This window comes from Mastomys coucha, chromosome X (assembly GCF_008632895.1).
Source record: "Mastomys coucha isolate ucsf_1 chromosome X, UCSF_Mcou_1, whole genome shotgun sequence".
Taxonomy (NCBI): domain Eukaryota; kingdom Metazoa; phylum Chordata; class Mammalia; order Rodentia; family Muridae; genus Mastomys; species Mastomys coucha.
The window spans coordinates 105,685,028-105,702,895 of NC_045030.1; the positions used below are offsets into that span (position 1 = coordinate 105,685,028).

Here is a 17,868-nt window from a genome sequence, read left to right on the forward strand (position 1 = left end):
GCTATGCTGCCCAGTCTGGCCTCAAATTTGAAATCCTCCTGGTTTAACCTCCCTAGTGCTGAGATTATAGTGTGTGATGGTCTGTATATGCTTGGCCCAGGAAGTGGCACTATTGGAAGGTGTGGCCTTGTTAGAGGAAGTGTGTCATTGTGGGCGTGGCCTCTAAGACCCTTATCCTAGCTTCCTGGAAGCCAGTATTCTGCCAGCAGCCTTCAGATAAAGATGTAGAACTCTCTGCTTCTCCTGCCCCATGCCTGCCTGGATGCTGCCCCATGCTCCCACCTTGATGATGATGGATTGAACCTCTGAACCTGTAAGCCAGCCCCAATTAAATGTTGTTCTCATAAGAGTTGCCTTGGTCATGGTATCTGTTCACAGCCATAAAACCCTAACTAAGACATAGGGGTACCTCATCATACCTGTAAAATATACCTCTACCAAAGAGTTAGAGAAAAACCATGCAGACATGCAGACAGTATACCAGAAATCCAATCACTTACATAATACATCTGTATCCAATCACAGACTAGATCAGATGACAGCATCTAGGGCCTTTGGGATATTTTATTTCATCCACTATCCCCTCCCCAAATCTCCTTTTGAGAGCGTTTTACTTTGTTGCCGAGATTTTCTACTCCCAAAAAGAGCGGTGCATGCCTTTAATCTCAGCAGGAGGCAGGAGGATCAGTAAGAGTTCCAGGTCAGCCTGATCTAGAGAACAAGTACCAGGACAGCCAAGGCTACACAAACAAACAGAGAGAGAGAGACAGAGTTCAGCTCTCCTCACAATTGACTATTAAAAGAGAGCTGGAGATGTGGTTACATAGCAGACTCCGTGCCCCAGGTTCCATTTGCCATGATGCAGGGGGTGAGGAGGAGGCCAATTAGCCAACCTAGGGGTATACACCTGCACTCCCAGCATTTGGAAGCTGGAGCCTAAGGATTTCGAGTCCTTATTCAACCTGAATTACAGCTCCTCAAGAAAACACTTCAGGCTCCTTCTTCCCTACCTCTTGCAGCACTAGGAACTTACCACTTTGACCTGATCAACTCTGAACTTCTCCTGTTATATGTAAGCTACCTGAGGCAGCATATTGACTCCAATACTAATCGTATTTGCCACTTTGGGTAGGGCACTCAGATAATAGCTGAGCTTTATATTTAAAAGGTCAGCAAAGACATACTGAAGATGCCTTTCCCAGGGGGAAAAAAAAAAATCAAGGTTCCCATTCTTTTGAGAAGATCTGTTGTTATTATTTGGTTTGGTTGAGTCAGTGTCTCACTTTGTAATCCAGGCTGGTTTTGAATTCAAGATCCTCCTGTCCATGTCTCCAGTGCTGGGATTTCAAAGTTATATCACTATACCTGGCTTTGGGGGTTTCCTTTCCTTACATAACTAGTTGGAAAATGAAATCTAAGGCTTGTATTGCACCTCAGTAGTACAGTGTTTAGGGAGTGTGCACAAAGCTGTGGGTCCAAGTCCCGAACAGCAAAAATAGGAAAAAAAGAGCTAGGCATGGTGGTTCATGCCTGTATTCCCAGCTCCAGAGAAGCAGAGTCAGGAGGATCCATGAATTCAAGACCAGTCTTGCCTATGTGAGATCCTGTTCCAAAAGAAAAAAAGAAAATGGGATACTTAAAGACATCCATAAAAAACCCACCCCAGTGTCCCAGGAATCAGTTACCAAGGATACCACAGGCATTCCCAGGACATTAGAGCAGAATGTTAGAGCGGAAAGGAATCTTAGTCATTCCCTCCAAGGCTTTTTAACTGGGGTACATATACACCTTGGGGATCCATGACAAGGTGCCATAGGGTTTTGTGAAGCCACAGGATGAAATCAGCGAGTGCCCTTTCATTTTACTCTAATATAAGAAATATTAAAATATATTAATATATTAAAAACAAATACAGCTACATCGTGAAGGAGATTGCAAGCTTTAGAATAAAGGATGAGCCCTCAAATACACTTAGAGCTTGCAGTATACCACTGTGAGTTACCTGCTCCTCTATCTAAAATAGATAATTTTTTATTTTTGTTTTGTTTGTGTCTGCAGTGTGTGTACATACATGTGGAGGCCAGAGATCAACATCATGTGTCTTCTTTAACCCAGATCCTCCTACTTGTGTAAGATTCTATGCATATGAGTGTTTTGACTGTATATGTGGAAGTGCATAGGAGGCTAGAAGAGTCCATTGGATGCTCCTAGAACTAGAATTATAGGCCTTTGTGAGCGAGCCATCACGTGAGTGCTAGGAATCTGACCTAGGTCCTCTTCAAGATCAGCAATTGTTCTTAACTGCTGAGCCATCTCTCTAGCTCCTTTCTTTACGTTATTTTGAGACATAGTCTCTCATTGAACTTGGAGTTCACCATTTAGCAAGGTTGGCTGGCCAGTGAGTTCCAGGGGAACAGCCAGTCTCATTCTCTCAGGATCCAGGTACTTATATCCATGCTTCCGGTCCAAGACCAGGTCTGATTGAGCCATCTCCCCAGCCCTTGCATTTATATTTTGAGACAGTTTCACCCAATAGCCCAAGCTGGTCTGGAATTCATTGCAATCCTTATGTTTCAGCCTCCAAGAACTGGGATTACACACCAGGCTCTGGAGATTCCGTTTTTGGTTGCTTCAGCTAAATAAATAAATAAATAAATAAATAAATAAATAAATAAATAAAAGTTTGAAATAGACTGACCTAGCTCAACCGTCTGTTTCCACAGGTAGACGAGCAGGGGCCCACAGGTAATAAATAAGTCAACCAAAGCCACCCAGAGTGCTTTTGAAGCAACAGCTAAGACAATAAGCCACCTCTGTCAGAACAGCAGTTTCTTCTCAAATAGTTAGTTGTCCTGTGTGTCATTGCTCACTGTTGTCTGGTTTGGCCTTGTTTGCTTTGCTGACACTCTTACAACCTGTCCTGGGGGAAAGCTGTGGCTCAGGAGCTCTGAGGGCAGAGGAAACGCCGAGGTTCCTTTCTACAGCACCAAGTGCCGTGAGTAACAATGTTATTCCTCATATGTCACTTGTAAATTAAATGATGAACACACACACACACACACACACACACACACACACCAAGAGCTGAATTCAAACTAACTGCATTTCCCTCTTATTTATACAGAGAGATGCTATGAGGACACTTCATCTTATGTCTGGCATTTCTGTTTCCCTCATACTCTCAGGTTAACATAATCAGCTCCCAAGGAGACAGAGGCAGGATTGACTACCTGGTATGCTTAGAGTTTCAGGCCGGTTAGGGCCACACAGAAAGACTGTGTGTTCAAGGTTGCAAGGAGAGACTTAATTAATTAATAAAGTCAAACTACCTTCAATCTCCCCTCCCCCAGTTCTAAGGTCCAGAGAGGAAAGAAACTCTCTCTGGCTGAGATGAGCCCACATCTCACTTTTCTGCCCAGTATCCTGCAGTGACACTGAGGAACAAGTCTTAGCCTCTTGTCAGTTTTACAACCATCATGTCTAATTTTTTTGTCCAAATTAGCAGAGGCTTCCCTAAATTCATAGACGTACATACATACACTATGAACACCTTAAGCCTACGACTCTTGATTTTGCACAGCCGTATGCAAATGCACACCATCGCAAGTATAAGCAGAAGTACACTGCGTGTTGGGCAAAGCAAAGCATCGTCTCTGTACACACTTCTCCCTCAACACCCAGCGCCACAAGCACACAGCCACCATTGATAGTCACATTCAGAGTCACACGCATGCCAGCCTGAGACGAGGTGCAGGTAGCCAGCCTTAGAGCCACATTCCATAGTGTCCCGTTCCTCTCCGAGAACTAACAGATCATTTCACAGAGATGTCATCACCTGCCGACTAATGTCAAGTTACAGCCAGAATAAATGGCCCATTACCTCCCCCATTACAGGTAGGCCCATGGGAAAATGACAGCAGAGACAAAGGAGACTTGTTCCTCAGTGTCACTGCAGGAGGCTGAGCAGAAAGGTAAGATGCAGGGCTCATCTCAGCCAGAGGGATTTTCTTTCCTCTCTGGACCCTAGAAGTGGGGGTGGGGACATTGAAGGTAGTTCGACTTTTTAAAGATTTCTCAAGCTCTGGGTACCTAAGACAAAAGAAAAAGAGGAGAGGAGAAGACGGGAGAGAGGGGAGGGGAAGGGAGGGGAATCAATGTTGCCTGCTTTACTGCAGTGCTGGGAATGGAAGCCAGTCTCAACCATGCCAGGTGAGTGGTCTGCCACTGAGTCACACTTCACCAAGGGCTAATGTTTTAAATTGTGTCCATCCTCCTCAGGATGATACTTCCTCTTTTGAATAAAGCCTCAACATTCTACAGACAGCGGCTTTATCATTAGCTATCACTGACGCCAGACTCCAGGTCGAAATTGCACCCCCACCATATGACTTGACTCTATGACATTTAGCAAGTGGCTTTAACCTCTCCACACTCAGTTTTAACATATGTTAAAAAAAATCGAGATGAGCTGGAGAGATGGCTCAGTGGTTAAGAGCACTGACTGCTCTTCCAAAGGTCCTGAGTTCAAATCCCAGCAACCACATGGTGGCTCACAACCATCCATAATGAGATCCGGTGTCCTCATTCTGGGGTGTCTAAAGACAGCTATAGTGTACCTATGTATAATAAATAAATCTTTTTTTAAAAAAAAAATCAAGATAATAAAAGCATCTACTTTGTGGTGTGACATGATTTAAGTGTAAGGCACTTACCAACGTGCCTGGAGCTTAGGAAGCTCAATCAATGAGTTCTACAAATGAGCAACTCTTATTTTCCCCAGGCCTCTACTTCCTTCCTATTTACTTGCCCACCCAGGGCTGACAATGGAGTCTTCATGTTTCTAAAATACAGGCCTTCTAAGGCCCAGAGAGAATAAGAGCAACTCGTTACCATGGAAAGGTAAGCAAGGCTAGAGCTGCTTGCTTCAAAGTGACTCCACCAGAAGTTAACCTTCTTATGTACTTCACCTATTGCAGAATGTCATTTTGGTTTTGTTTGGGGGACTTGTTTTCTGTTTGTTTCATTTTTTTAATTTTTTTTTTTTTTTTAGAGAGAGTTTCTCTGTGTAGCCTTAGCTGTCTTGGAACTCGATCTGTAGACTAAGTTGGCCTAGAACTCAGAACTCAAAGATCCGCCTACCTCTGCCTCCACAGTGCTAGGATTAAAGGCATGCACCACCAATGCCCGGCTCAAAATGTCATTTTTTAAGATTTATTTTTATTATTTTAAATTACATGTCAGTATGTAAGCATAGGCACATGAGTTCAGGTGCCTAGTGGCTGGAGGCATTGGATCTCTCTGGAGGTTGTGAGCTGCTGCCCTTTAGTGCTGAAAACACCACCCAGGTCGTCTAGAAGAGTAGGCAGTGCTCTTTGAGCCTTCCTGCCCCATTTAAAAAAAAAAAAAAACTTAAAGCAATATATCTAAAGCTGGGAAAACGTAAATAATGAGAGTCAGAAGGTGTCTCCGCAGGTAAAGACACTTTCCACTAAGCCTAAAAACCTGAGTTTTAATCCCTGGCATCCACAGGGTGGAAGAGAAGCAGAGAATCAACTCCTACAGTCTGCCTTCTGATCATTTCATGAATCACACACACACACACACACACACACACACACACTCAGACATACACTCGAGTGTACACATTCATACATGCACACATACATGCACACAAGTGTGTGTGTACCCAAAGAATGAATAAATAAATAAATAAATAAATAAATAAATAAATACCGGGCGGTAGTGGCGCATGCCTTTAATCCCAGCACTTGGGAGGCAGAGGCAGGTGGATTTCTGAGTTCGGGCCAGCCTGGTCTACAGAGTGAGTTCCAGGACAGCCAGGGCTACTCAGAGAAACCCTGTCTCGAAAAATCAAAATAAATAAATAAATAAATAAATAAATAAATAAATAAATAAATGGTAAGCAATGACATCTTAATATGTGCTAGGCACAGTTTTAAGTACATGCTGCATATTACTTCATTTAAATTTCACAGCAACTCCTGCCATTCTTATGAGGTTCCAACTCCTAGAATGGCATAGTACCGTGCTTATGAAGCGAGGCAGTCTGACACACAAGATGGAGTGTTCACATACTATGCTGCCCTACTGTCCTCGGGAAAGGGGGAAGAGGCAAGCCTGGGGACAGAGAAGGAACACACTTGTTTTTGAAGTAAACTGAGGTAGTCTAACATTTTGGTCAGGTATTCACTTCAAATCACAATTCAGAGCTCACTGGGTTGCCTGCAGGTGGCCAAGGACCGAGCCTATCATGTGTGAGTTCAGATCTCCAGCCCCCACAAAAAAGAAACACACCTGCATTCAAATCTTATCTCTGCTAGGAGGTGTTGAATCCCTTTGGATCTGTATGGGTAAAATGGAAACCAAACTAATTCTTACACTTGTGATAAGGCTCCCTGGAGATAATATATGCAAATCATCCAGACCAGTACTTAACACGTGGTCTCTAAACAGTAGCCTTTTATGTCCTTGGCGGCCCTTCCCCCCCTGCAGCTCTTTTTGACCCTTCTCAGGGAAACCTAACCAAAGGAGAAAACATTGATGAGCTGTTGGGAAAAGGAAGAGTTGGGTAGGGAGAATGGTGCCGACATGCTTTCCTACACCCCGAGTTCCTAGCCCCATTGCCAGCTTCTTTTAGAGTGGAAGTCAGAACCCTCTTTTTGTGGGTTGTGAGTGTAACTCAGTGGGAATCTGGCACAGGCAAGGTCCTGGGTTCAATCCCCATAGGTGCAAAGAAAAAAAGAAAGACCTGCCTTTTTTTTTTTTCTTCTTCAGTTCATTTATGACAGGGCCTTGTTTTTTAGCCTTGAGCTGGCAACTCTCCTGCACACTGAAGTTACAGGGTTGTTTTCCATGTCTTTTTCACTACAGTTAGTTTGTTTACTTCAGGCTTGGGAGATATTAAGAAAGAAGGAAGATGGAGTAGGAAGGGAAAGTTTTCCATGTGCTGGACAATGCTGTATACTTTCCATCATTCAGCCTCTTGGGATATACGCACTTCTCAGCACGTTATAAACGATACCCTGAGCCCAGTAAAAGTTTGTGTACTTTGGGACCCATCACTCTCAGGACTGGGGATTGAACCTCAGGGCCTCGTGCATGCTACATCCATAGCCTCCCTTCTTTTCGTAAATGTTGAGGCAGGTCTTCACTAAGTTGCCCAGGTTTCCTTTGCACTTACTCTGCAGGAAAGGCAACCTCTACATTTGAAATTATCCAACCTCAGCTTCAAGCGTAGCTGGTAATACTGACCTGTGCTACCAAGCCTGATGGCTTGTTTTTGTAGTGTGCATTTTCTCTGCATCCCATTCACCTAGCCCAGCACTACCCTAACGCTGGGCCCTAGTGAGGGTTTCCTATAAAGTGACTTAATGTGACATTTCACTGGGCTGAAATGTGTCCATTTTTGTATAATCACCAAAGCTATAAATTGAAAGTAATCCATCCCTAATGGATCTGAGATTAGATTCTGACTCTGCTACTTAGGAGTGACATGCTACTCATCTGACCTCCCCCTCAGCTTTCTCACTTCTGAAGTATAGCAGCGCCTCCTACTCCACAAAGGTGTGAAAAATACCTTCATGAAAATTCTGCCTAATGGAATGCTTCATAGAAATATTACTTAGAATAGGGACAGCAAATGGCTGGCTCAGTGAGTAAAGTACTTGCCTCAAATCCTTGATGACCTGAGTTCAAGCCCCAGGACCCATGTAAGGTGGAAAGGAGACAACTAACTCCACAGAGTCATACACTGACCTCCATGTGTGTGTTGTGCACACACACATACATAAATAATAATAATAATAGTTGTTGTTTAAAAATTATTTCTTAAACTAGCAGCATCAGTCAGCTTAATCTCAGAAGAGTCCCAAATGGAGCTTCAATCCTGAACTTCAATCACTTATGGCTGCAGATCTGACAATTGTGGTTGTATTACTGAACTTGGGGATAACAGCCTGTGTTCCAAGTCAGGTCCAACCACCCGTCCTCAATAAGTCAATTAGAAGAGCCAAAGTAAAAGTGGAAACCAGAAGCCAGACAGGGTAGTGCACACCTTTAATCCCAGCACTCAAGAGGCAGAGACAAGTAGATCCCTGTGAGTTCGAGGCCAGCCTGGTCTACAGAGTGACTTCCAGGACAGCCAGAAGTATATAGTGAGACCTTGTCTTGGAAAAGAAAAAAACTGTGAATCAGATAAAGATTTATTCCATGTTAGCACATTGGGAAGAATGTCAGAGCGATCCAGCACACATGGCCATACTGAGTAAATCATCTTTCTCTGCTCTCCATTTATTGTTTTAACCTTTACATTTATTTAATGTGTATGAGTGTTTTGCCTGCTTGTATGTTTATGCACCATGTGCCTTCAGTGCCAGAAGAAGGTGTCGGATCCCCTGAGACTGGAGTGACAGACAGTTATCCTCTGAAAGACTAGTCTTCTGAAAGAGCAACCAACAGGCTTAATCAGGGAGCCTCCCTCCAGCCCTGCTGATTTCCACTTTTAATTTGGTTCTTTTAATTGGCTTATTGAGGCCTGGCCTGACTTGGGACACAGGTTGTGACCTCCATGTTCAAAAACAGTTGGCGACACTGAGAATGCTGAAGGACCTTCCTATGTGGTGGTTCATGCCTTTGATCCCAGCACTCTGGAGGCAGAGGCAGGTGAATCTCTGAGTTTGAGGCCAGCCTCATCTACAGAGCGAGTTCCAGGACAACCAGGGCTATTCAGAGGAAACCTGAATGAATTTTTTAAAAATGCTGAAGGATAAATAATACAAACCCTTGTTGAAATGTGTGGTTTCTTTCCCCTAGGCTCAATACCCTAGGCTCCTTTAGCCTCATGCCTAGCGCTGCAACAGAACACCAACTACAGCCTTCACTTCTCTATGCCCACATCTCCCGTGGATCCACAGACTATCTCCTCCTAACTAACCTCCCTTCCCCAACTCGTCACTGCACCCCAGCCCCCACCTTCAGCAGGGACCTTCCGCTAAACCAGCAAACCAGGCAGGCTACCCACAGACCTTCTCTTCTCTTTCTGTTCTACCAGAACTAATCCCCAAGCCTCATCCCCAGCATTGCAACTGAACACTAGCTGCAGCCTTCTCTCCCAACTGCCATATCTCCTGTGGATCTCACAGGAAATCCTAGAAATGGAAAATGTAGGATTTCGAATAAGAACTATATAAGCAAGCTTCGCCATCAGAATAAAAGAGATAGAATAAAGAATCTCAGCCATTCTCTATGCCCCAGTGTAGGGGAATGCCAGGGCCAGGAAGTGGGAGCGAGTGGGTTGGTGAGCAGGGGGAGGGGAGGAATAGGGTTTTATTTTTTTTTGTTTTTTTGTTTTTTTGTTTTTTGTTTTTTGGGAGGGGAGACCAGGAAAGGGGAGAACATTTGAAATGTAAATAAAGAAAATATCTAGTAAAAAAGAATCTCAGCCATTGAAAATGTGATAAGAAAAATGTATCCATCAGTCAAATAATATGTCAAATCTAAAAAACTCCTGACACATAATATCAAGGAAATCTGGGATACTATGAAAAAACCAAACCTAAGAATAATAGGAATAAAGGAAGGAGAAGAACTTCAGCTCAAAGGCCCAGGAAATATTCGCACCAAAATCCTAGAAGAAAATGTTCCTAACCTACAGAAGGAGACACCTATCAAGACGGAAAAATCATACAGAACACCAAATAGATTTGACCAGAAAAAAAAGCCCTTTCAGCACATAATAATCAAAACACTAAATCTACACAACCAAGAAAGAATATTAGAGCTGCAAGGGGAAAAACCAAGTAACATATAGAGGCAGACCTATCAAAATTACACATGACTTCTCAGTAGATACTTTTCTTGATAGGTACCACTTACCAAAGTTAAGTCAAGATTAGATCAACAATTAAATAGACATATAACCCCTAGTGAAATAGAAACAGTCATCAAAAGTCTCCCAACAAATAAAAACCAAAGGCCAGGTGGTTTTAGTTCAGAATTCTACTAGACTTTTAAAGAAGAGTTAACACCAATACTCCTCAAGCTACACTACAAAGTAAAAACAGAAGGAACATTGTCCAATTCATTTTATAAGGCCACAGTTACTGTGATATCCACACCACATAACGACTCAACAAAGAAAAAGAATTACAGACCAATTTTCCTTGTGAACACTGATGCAAAAATACTCATTAAATTACTTGCAAACTGAATCCAAGAACACATACAAAAGATCATCCATCATGATCAAGTAAGTTTCATTCCAGGTATGCAAGGATGGTTCAGCATACCAAAAAAATCAGTAAATATAATCCACCATATAAATAAACTGAAAGAAAAAACATATGGTCATTTCATTCTATAAGAAAACTGCCTTAGACAAAATTCAACACCCACTTGTGATAAAATCCATGAAGACATTAAGGATACAGTGATTTACTGAAACATAATAAAGGCAACTTACAATAAGCCCATAGCCAACATCAAATTAAATGGAGAGGAACTCACAGCAATTCCACTAAAATCAGAAACAAGAAAAGATTGCCCACCTTCTCCATCCTTATTCAGTACAGTACTTGAAGTTGTATCTAAAGCAATAAGACAATTGAAGGAGATCAAGGGAATACCAATTAGAAAGGGAAAAGTCAAAGCATCTTTTTTTGCAGATGATATGATAGTATACATAAGTGGCCCTAAAATTCCCACTAGGGAACTCCTACACCGGATAAACAATTTCAGCAAAATAGTTGGATACAAAATTAACTCACAAAAATCAGTAGTCCTCCTATATACAAATGACAAATGGACTGAGAGAGAAATCAAGGAAACAACACATTTCACAATAGCCTCAGATAATACGACTATCTTGGAGTAACTCTAACCAAGCAAGTGAAAGACTTGCCTGTTTAAAAACTTCAGAAAGAAATTGAAGAAGAAATCAGAAGATAGAAAGATCTCCCATACTCATGGATCAGTAGGATTAACATATTAAAAAATGACTATCCTACTAAAAGCAATCTACGATCAAAGCAATACTCATCAAAATTTCAACACAATTCTTTACAGATCATGAAAGGACAATTCTGAACTTCAATATAGAAAAACAACAAAAACATGATAGCTAAAACAATCCTGTACAAAAGAACTTCTGGAGGTATTACCATCCCTGATTTCAAGCTGTGCTACAGAGCTGTAGTAATAAAAAGCCTCATGGAATTGACATAAAAACAGACATACTGATCAATGTAATTGAAGTGAAGACCCAGAAATTAATGCATATGCATATGGGTACCTAATATATGACAAAGAAGCCTGAAATACACATTGGAAAAAAGTCAGCATCTTCAACAAATGGTGCTGGTCTAACTGGATTTCAGCCCATACAAGAATGCAAATAGTTCCATATTTATCACCCTGCACAAAACAAGTCAAAGTGGATCAAAGACCTCAACATAAAACCAGAAATATTGACTCTGATAGAAGAGAAAGTGGGGAATACCCTTGAACACATTGGTACAGAAGACAACTTCCTGAACAGAATACTAATAACATAGGCACGAAGATCAACAATAATAAATGAGACCTCGTGAAACTGAATGGCTTCTGTAAGGCGAAGGACACCATCATTTGGACAAAGCAGCAGCCTATAGAATGGGAGAAAGAATTTTCTTTTACCATCTACACATCCAATAAAGAACTAATATCCAAAAGATACAAAGAACTCAAAAAACTAGATATCAAGAAACCCGACAGTCCAATTTAAAAATGGGGAATGGCTCAGCAGTTAAGAGCTTTGGTTACTAAAGGACCCGGGTTCCCAGCACCCACATGGCAACTCATGACTGTAATTCCAGTTCCAGGCAATCTGACACCCTCACACATGCATACATGCAGGCAGAACACCTGCATGCTCAACATGAAAGGTTCAACATCCTTAGCTATCAGGGAAATGCAAAGCAAAACTACTTTGAGATTCCATCTTACACCTGTCAAAATGGCTGAGACCTAAGATCAGTAATAGTTCATGCTGTTGAGAATGTGGAGCAAGGGGAACACTCTCCTCCATTGCTGGTGGGTGCAAACTTGTACAGTCACTGTGGAAATCAGTAAAATAATTCCTGATGATATTCTGATCTATATCCAGTCATCATCAGAGATGTTTCCTTTGGCAGCAGATGGGAACAGATGCCAAGAACCATAGCAAGACAGTATTGCAGAAAGAGAGTCTAAATGGGAGGTCTCCATCAAATCCTTCCTCTCAGGGCTCAGGGAGGCTTGTGGAAGAGGAGGCAGAAGGAGTGTAAGAACCAGAGGGGATGAACACACCAGGAGAACAAAGCCCTCTGAATCAACTAAGCAGAGCACATATGTGCTCACAGAGACAGAAACAGCAAACACAAGACCTCTACGGGGTCCTCTGGATACATAATACAGCTATTAGCTTAGTATTTTATGGAACTCCTGACTATGAGAACAAGTAAGCCTTGGCTCTTTTGTCTGCTCTTGGGGCTCTTTTTCTCCTGTTGGGTTGCTGTGTCCAACTTCGATATGATAGTTTTCACCTTACATTTTATTTTGTTGTTATCTTAGAAGCCTGTTCTTTTCTAATGAGAGACAGAAAGAGAATATATCTGGAGGAGAGGTGAGGAGAACCTAGGAAGACTAGAAGAGGAAACTATAATCAGAATATTCCGTATGAGGAAAGAATCTATGCTCAATATGAAAAAATGTAAAAATAAAAAGAAGTGGGTGAAACTTATTTCATTATAGACATCTATACAATTTATAGTGCCTGCTTCTCAAAATAGTTTCATCTACATTTTTTATTTGACTCTCATTAAAAGAATTAGACCAATTTACCAACTATACCAAGAATTGTTTCAATTTTCTCCTTCTGATCCTGCAAAAAAAGATCCTTCCTATCTTTGCCTCAGGGCACATTCATTATAAAAGTCACCTTAGTCACCTTAGCCCAGAATAGATCCAGGACCCTTACCTAGATCATGAATCCACATGTCCCCATAAACCTTTGTTTTGTTGTTGTTGGGACAGGGTCTCAGTAGTCTAGTTGAATCTTGAACTTCTGATCCTCCTGCCCCCATCTCCAAAGTGTTGAGACTGCAAGTGTGAGGAACTGCACTCAATTTGGACAATTTCTTCTTCCTCTTCTTCTTCTTCTTCTTCTTCTTCTTCTTCTTTCTTCTTCTTCTTCTTCTTCTTCTTCTTCTTCTTCTTCTTCTTCTTCTTCTTCTTCTTCTTCTTCTTCTCTTGGTTTTTCGAGACAGGGTTTCTCTGTGTAGCCCTGGCTGTCCTGGAACTCACTCTGTAGACCGGACTGGCCTCGAACTCAGAAATCCGCCTGTCTCTGCCTCCCAAGTGCTGGGATTAAAGGCGTGCGCCACCACTGCCTGGCTTGGACAATTTCTTATTTGCTTGTTCAACCCTTCACTTGCTGTACAACTCTGGTTGGGCTCACACTTCCAATCTTCCAAGTGTTGGAATTACAGGTGAGCGCCAGCACAACAGGCTTGCTCTTGGGATACTTTTAAAGTAAATCCAAGACAGTATGTAGTTTCCTTAATGCATATTCTAATAAGGACTCTGCCCTTTTAAAGATTTTTTTTTAATTTGTACATTTGTACGTGTGTACGTGTGTGCATGCACACACATGTGTATGGAGTCCTGTGAACACCAAAAGATGGCATGAGATTCCCCTGGTGTAGGAATTGCAGGGATATGTGAGCCAATATGGGTGGTAGGAACAGAACTTGGGTCCTCTATAAAAGAGAACTACTCGCTGAGCTCTCCAGCCTCTAGATTCCACCTTTTTTTTCCTTTCATTTATTTTTATTTATGTGCATTGGTGTTCTACCTGCTTGTATGTGGGTGTGAGGGTGTCAGATCCCCTGGAACTGGAGTTACAAACAGTTGTGAGCTGCCATGTGGGTGCTGGGAATTGAACCTGGGTCCACTTGGAAGAGCAGCCAGTGCTCTTAACAACTGAGCCATCTCTCCAGCCCCTGGATTCCACCTTTTGCATGTGTGGGTCCATTACAACTGGATGATAACTTGCATGTGTGTTCTCCGTTGCTGAAAGCATCTTGCTTTTGAGTGTGTCTACATGTGTCAGGAATTGTGCTTGGCCCTGGAGGGTCCCCTCTGAGCTAAAGAAGCACAGCAGGAACAAGCCACAGTGTTGTTCTAAACTAAGAATTGCTACGGGTCCAGGAAGTGAGCCCAGAGTGCATGCACATGGGAGCCTAAGAGTAGGGCCTCAAATTGCACTGAGTTGTGGGGAGGCTTGTTTACTAGTTTTATAGTAACCCAGAATTTGAACTTATGGCTCGGCGGGGTTTCCAGCAGGAGGCGCAGTCAAGGCGCGGAAGGGTAGGATTGGGGGTTCAGTCACCACCAGAACCTGGGAAGGCGGCCAGCGCCTGCTGCATGTGAAAACTGCAAGCAACAACGCCATTTAATAAGGAAGAAGGAGGCGAGCGCCAGAGGCCCAGAGGGACCGTGGGGTTCAGGTGCGGGGCAGAGATGCAGGGGCTTGCGGCAGGCAGGCACCTGCTCGCCAGGTCCTCTCCACCCAGCCTCTCTTCCTGGCAGCCGCCAGTTCCCACCCCTGACTGCCGCTCTTCCTGATAGAGTTTCTTGGAACAGGGCACAGGACAGAGCGAGGAAACACCTGTTTCCAACAAGAAAAGAGGTGTATGGGGGGGAGCCCCCTCCAGGCTTCCAATGGCCTCTCACGGAGCTTGCTCTCCTGAGCCTTGTAAAAGCGCGCCCAAAAAGCCATGGAGATCATTTTTCAAAAAGATCGCTTTCTCGGTCTTAGCCTCCAACCCTCTATGCCTAAGCCACAACGTCCCCTTTTAAAAGTCTTCTTTCCCTCTGGGATTTCCCGCTCCTCCCAGACCCTGTAAGCGCCCCCACCCTTTGGCATCTGCAGGGTTCCCCACCACCTCTCAGTCCTTACAGCTGCAACTGCATTTGGCTTCCAGGTCGTTTTTCGCTTCCTTAGACCCCTGTGGACGTACAGGTGGGGAGTGGGACTAGGAGACGGCAGAACAAAGGAACCAGAGCACCCCTGTCCGGGGCCAGGCACCCCTTCCGCAGCCTCTTTAGGGCCAGAGAAGAGAGGCTCAGCAGCGCGAGGACGCCCTCCCCCAGCCCCGGACTCGGGCACTTTCCAGAGGGGAGCAACCCGGAGGATGCGTGGGAGGTGGGGGTGGCCCTTGAAGCAGACCGACAGGCAGACCCCCAAGGAACTGGTCTGCGTGGCCGTGGTCGCCAATGGCCTCCACGTACTGGGCTCCGTTATTTCATCAGCAGTTTAAGAAAACCTGCCAAAAGCAGTTATGCCTCACTGCAATGTGTAGCTTTTTCCTGCCATTTTTTTTTCATAATAAAAGAGGGAGTGAAGCTCGCTCGCTCGCTCCCCCCCTCCACCCCCCTCTCCCAAAAAGAGCCAAATGGATACGAGAAGGGGGAAAAAAGGAAAGAACCCACACACCAATCTCTGAGGGGATGCCAGTGAGGTGTGGCTTGTATTTAAATATCCAATATGTCAATGGAAGGGGAGTGGGTACGTATATAAAGTGCCATTTGCATCTGATAGCTCCAGGAAGCCAGCTATGAGAGGCCAGGAGAGATGGATGCGGAGGGGAAGCCGCACTTTAACTGAGAGCAAGGTCAGAAGCGCGCTGCCCCACGCTCCCCGCCGCTGAGAAGTTCTTTGGACGCGAACAGACGTGTGCTGCAGCTGGGCAGAGCGCGGAGCCGAGCAGCGAGCGAGCGAGCGAGCGCCGCCGACCCGCCCGCCCGCCTGCCCGCCCGCCCGCCCGCCTGCCTGCCCGCTCGCCCGCGCCCGCCGCGAAGAGAAGCAGTTCGCGCCCCGGGGCCCCGGCTCGGCCCGCACCGCCGCCGGCCCCGCCATGGCGGAGGTCGGGGGCGTCTTTGCCTCCTTGGACTGGGACTTGCACGGCTTCTCCTCCTCTCTGGGGAACGTGCCCTTAGCTGACTCCCCGGGTTTCCTGAACGAGCGCCTGGGCCAGATCGAGGGGAAGCTGCAGCGCGGCTCGCCCACAGACTTCGCCCACCTGAAGGGGATCCTGCGGCGCCGCCAGCTCTACTGCCGCACAGGCTTCCACCTTGAGATCTTCCCCAACGGCACGGTGCATGGCACCCGCCACGACCACAGCCGCTTCGGTGAGGACCGGGCCGTGGGGGTGGTAGGGGAGAGGGAGGCCGGCGGATCGCGTACTGGGGAGCCGTCGACGCGGGGCTGTCCCGCAGGGGTTCCCCGACTCTTCTCGCACAGGGTGCCGTCCTGGCCCGTCGGGGCGGGACGCAGTGGCAGGGCCCTAAGCCTCGCGGGGACCCGATGGCCCCCCGCGCCCCGCGATGCTCCCGGGAGGGGGCGGAGGCGCCTCGCGGTGTGGCCTCTTCCAGCCGCTCCACCCTCCCTCCTCCCGGAGCTAGGGGCTCCCCGTGAGAGCCCAACGTCGGGCCTCCGAGGGAAGCAGGTGGAGTCGGGAGAGGAGCGGGAGTCCTCGACTAGGAGGCAGGGGACCGCGGCCCAAGGACCCTTGAGGGTGGCAGACCCGTCGCGACTTATCGCCCAGAGCAGGAGCCTCCACGGGCCACGGGCTTAGTGGGCCAGCGGCCCGCACCCGAATCCCTTTTATCTGGCGGGGATCGGGCAGTCATGACACTGGTCATCCTCGGGGTGGCTCTGACCAGGGTAGAAGCCAATCCAGCCAGCACGGCATGAGCCGGACAGCTGAGAATCTAGGAAAACTTTGATGTGCCCATTGCGTACGAACAATACTTGGATATCTTTTGCCCAGAACTTACTCCTTGCCCACGTGAGGAAACTGCCCCGAACCCACTGCCAGCCCTAGAAACAGGACAGGAAATGTTTAATCTCCAGGCAGGATTGCCTCTGCCAGCCTGCAACTGCAAAGATTGTTCAGAGCACTCAGCTGCCTCCATCACCATACAGAACTAATTACACGATTAATATAAACCTTGATCTGAGACGGAAATCTTTAGACTTCTAAGCAAATGTGCTCCCTCTTCAGTAATTTGCCGTTTTTGATTTTCAATTTCCTATTCATTAGTAAGCCATCAAACAGGTGCTGTGACAGCTAGCCTTTCCCCTCCCGCCTCAGTGTCCTCGGCTTCCTCCCGAGGTCCTTGTAATGCAAGAAGGCACTTTCTATCCCCAAGCCAGTCTGAAGCTCTGCTACCCTCAAGCGGGACATGCTTCATTTTTTCCTATCCTTCCCATCTTCCCATTCTACTTGCTTCGCTAGAGTTGCGTCTGGCGTACTCAGTAAAAAGAAAGAAGGAAAGAAAGGAAGGAAGGACGGAAAGAAGGGAGAATGAAAAGAAAAGAAAAGAAAAGAAAGAAAATGGGGGCGGAGGAGGGGGCAGACAAGGGGCAGCTTAAGGCTAAGCCTAGCAAACAACTAGGACCAGGGTTGGCCTTCCTTGCTGGGAGCAGGCAGGAACCCTAATGAGGTCTATGTCATCTTGGAAAAATGCACTCAAACAGAGCTGGAGTACAGTAGGTTGGGAGGGGTAATGGAGGGTTGCAGGTGTCTGTATAAACTTGCAGCAGGTCCTCAAAAGGGTGATGAGGTGGGGCGGGAGGAGAAGGGGTGTTAACTTGGCTTCTTTCCCTTCCATCACTTGCGATTCTGCAGTCCCCTTTTGTTCCTCTTCATAAGGACTGGGATTCCCACTCTCAACTCAGAGGCTCCCAGAAATGGCCTAAAGATATCATGCATCCGTGTCTAAAAGACGTGTGTGTGTGTGTGTGTGTGTGTGTGTGTGTGTGTGTGT

The 17,868-nt window shown here is 45.5% G+C and overlaps 1 protein-coding gene across 1 annotated transcript in view; it reads left to right on the forward strand.

Annotated features, from left to right (window-relative positions):
• The first annotated feature begins 15,895 nt into the window (after positions 1-15,895).
• Positions 15,896-17,868, forward strand: part of Fgf16 (fibroblast growth factor 16) — a 10,224-nt gene continuing 8,251 nt past the window's right edge. Inside the window, exon 1 of the mRNA XM_031375847.1 lies at positions 15,896-16,227. Within this exon, the coding sequence (XP_031231707.1) occupies positions 15,954-16,227 (274 nt within the window). The 5' untranslated portion in view covers positions 15,896-15,953. The remainder of the gene's footprint in view (positions 16,228-17,868) is intronic.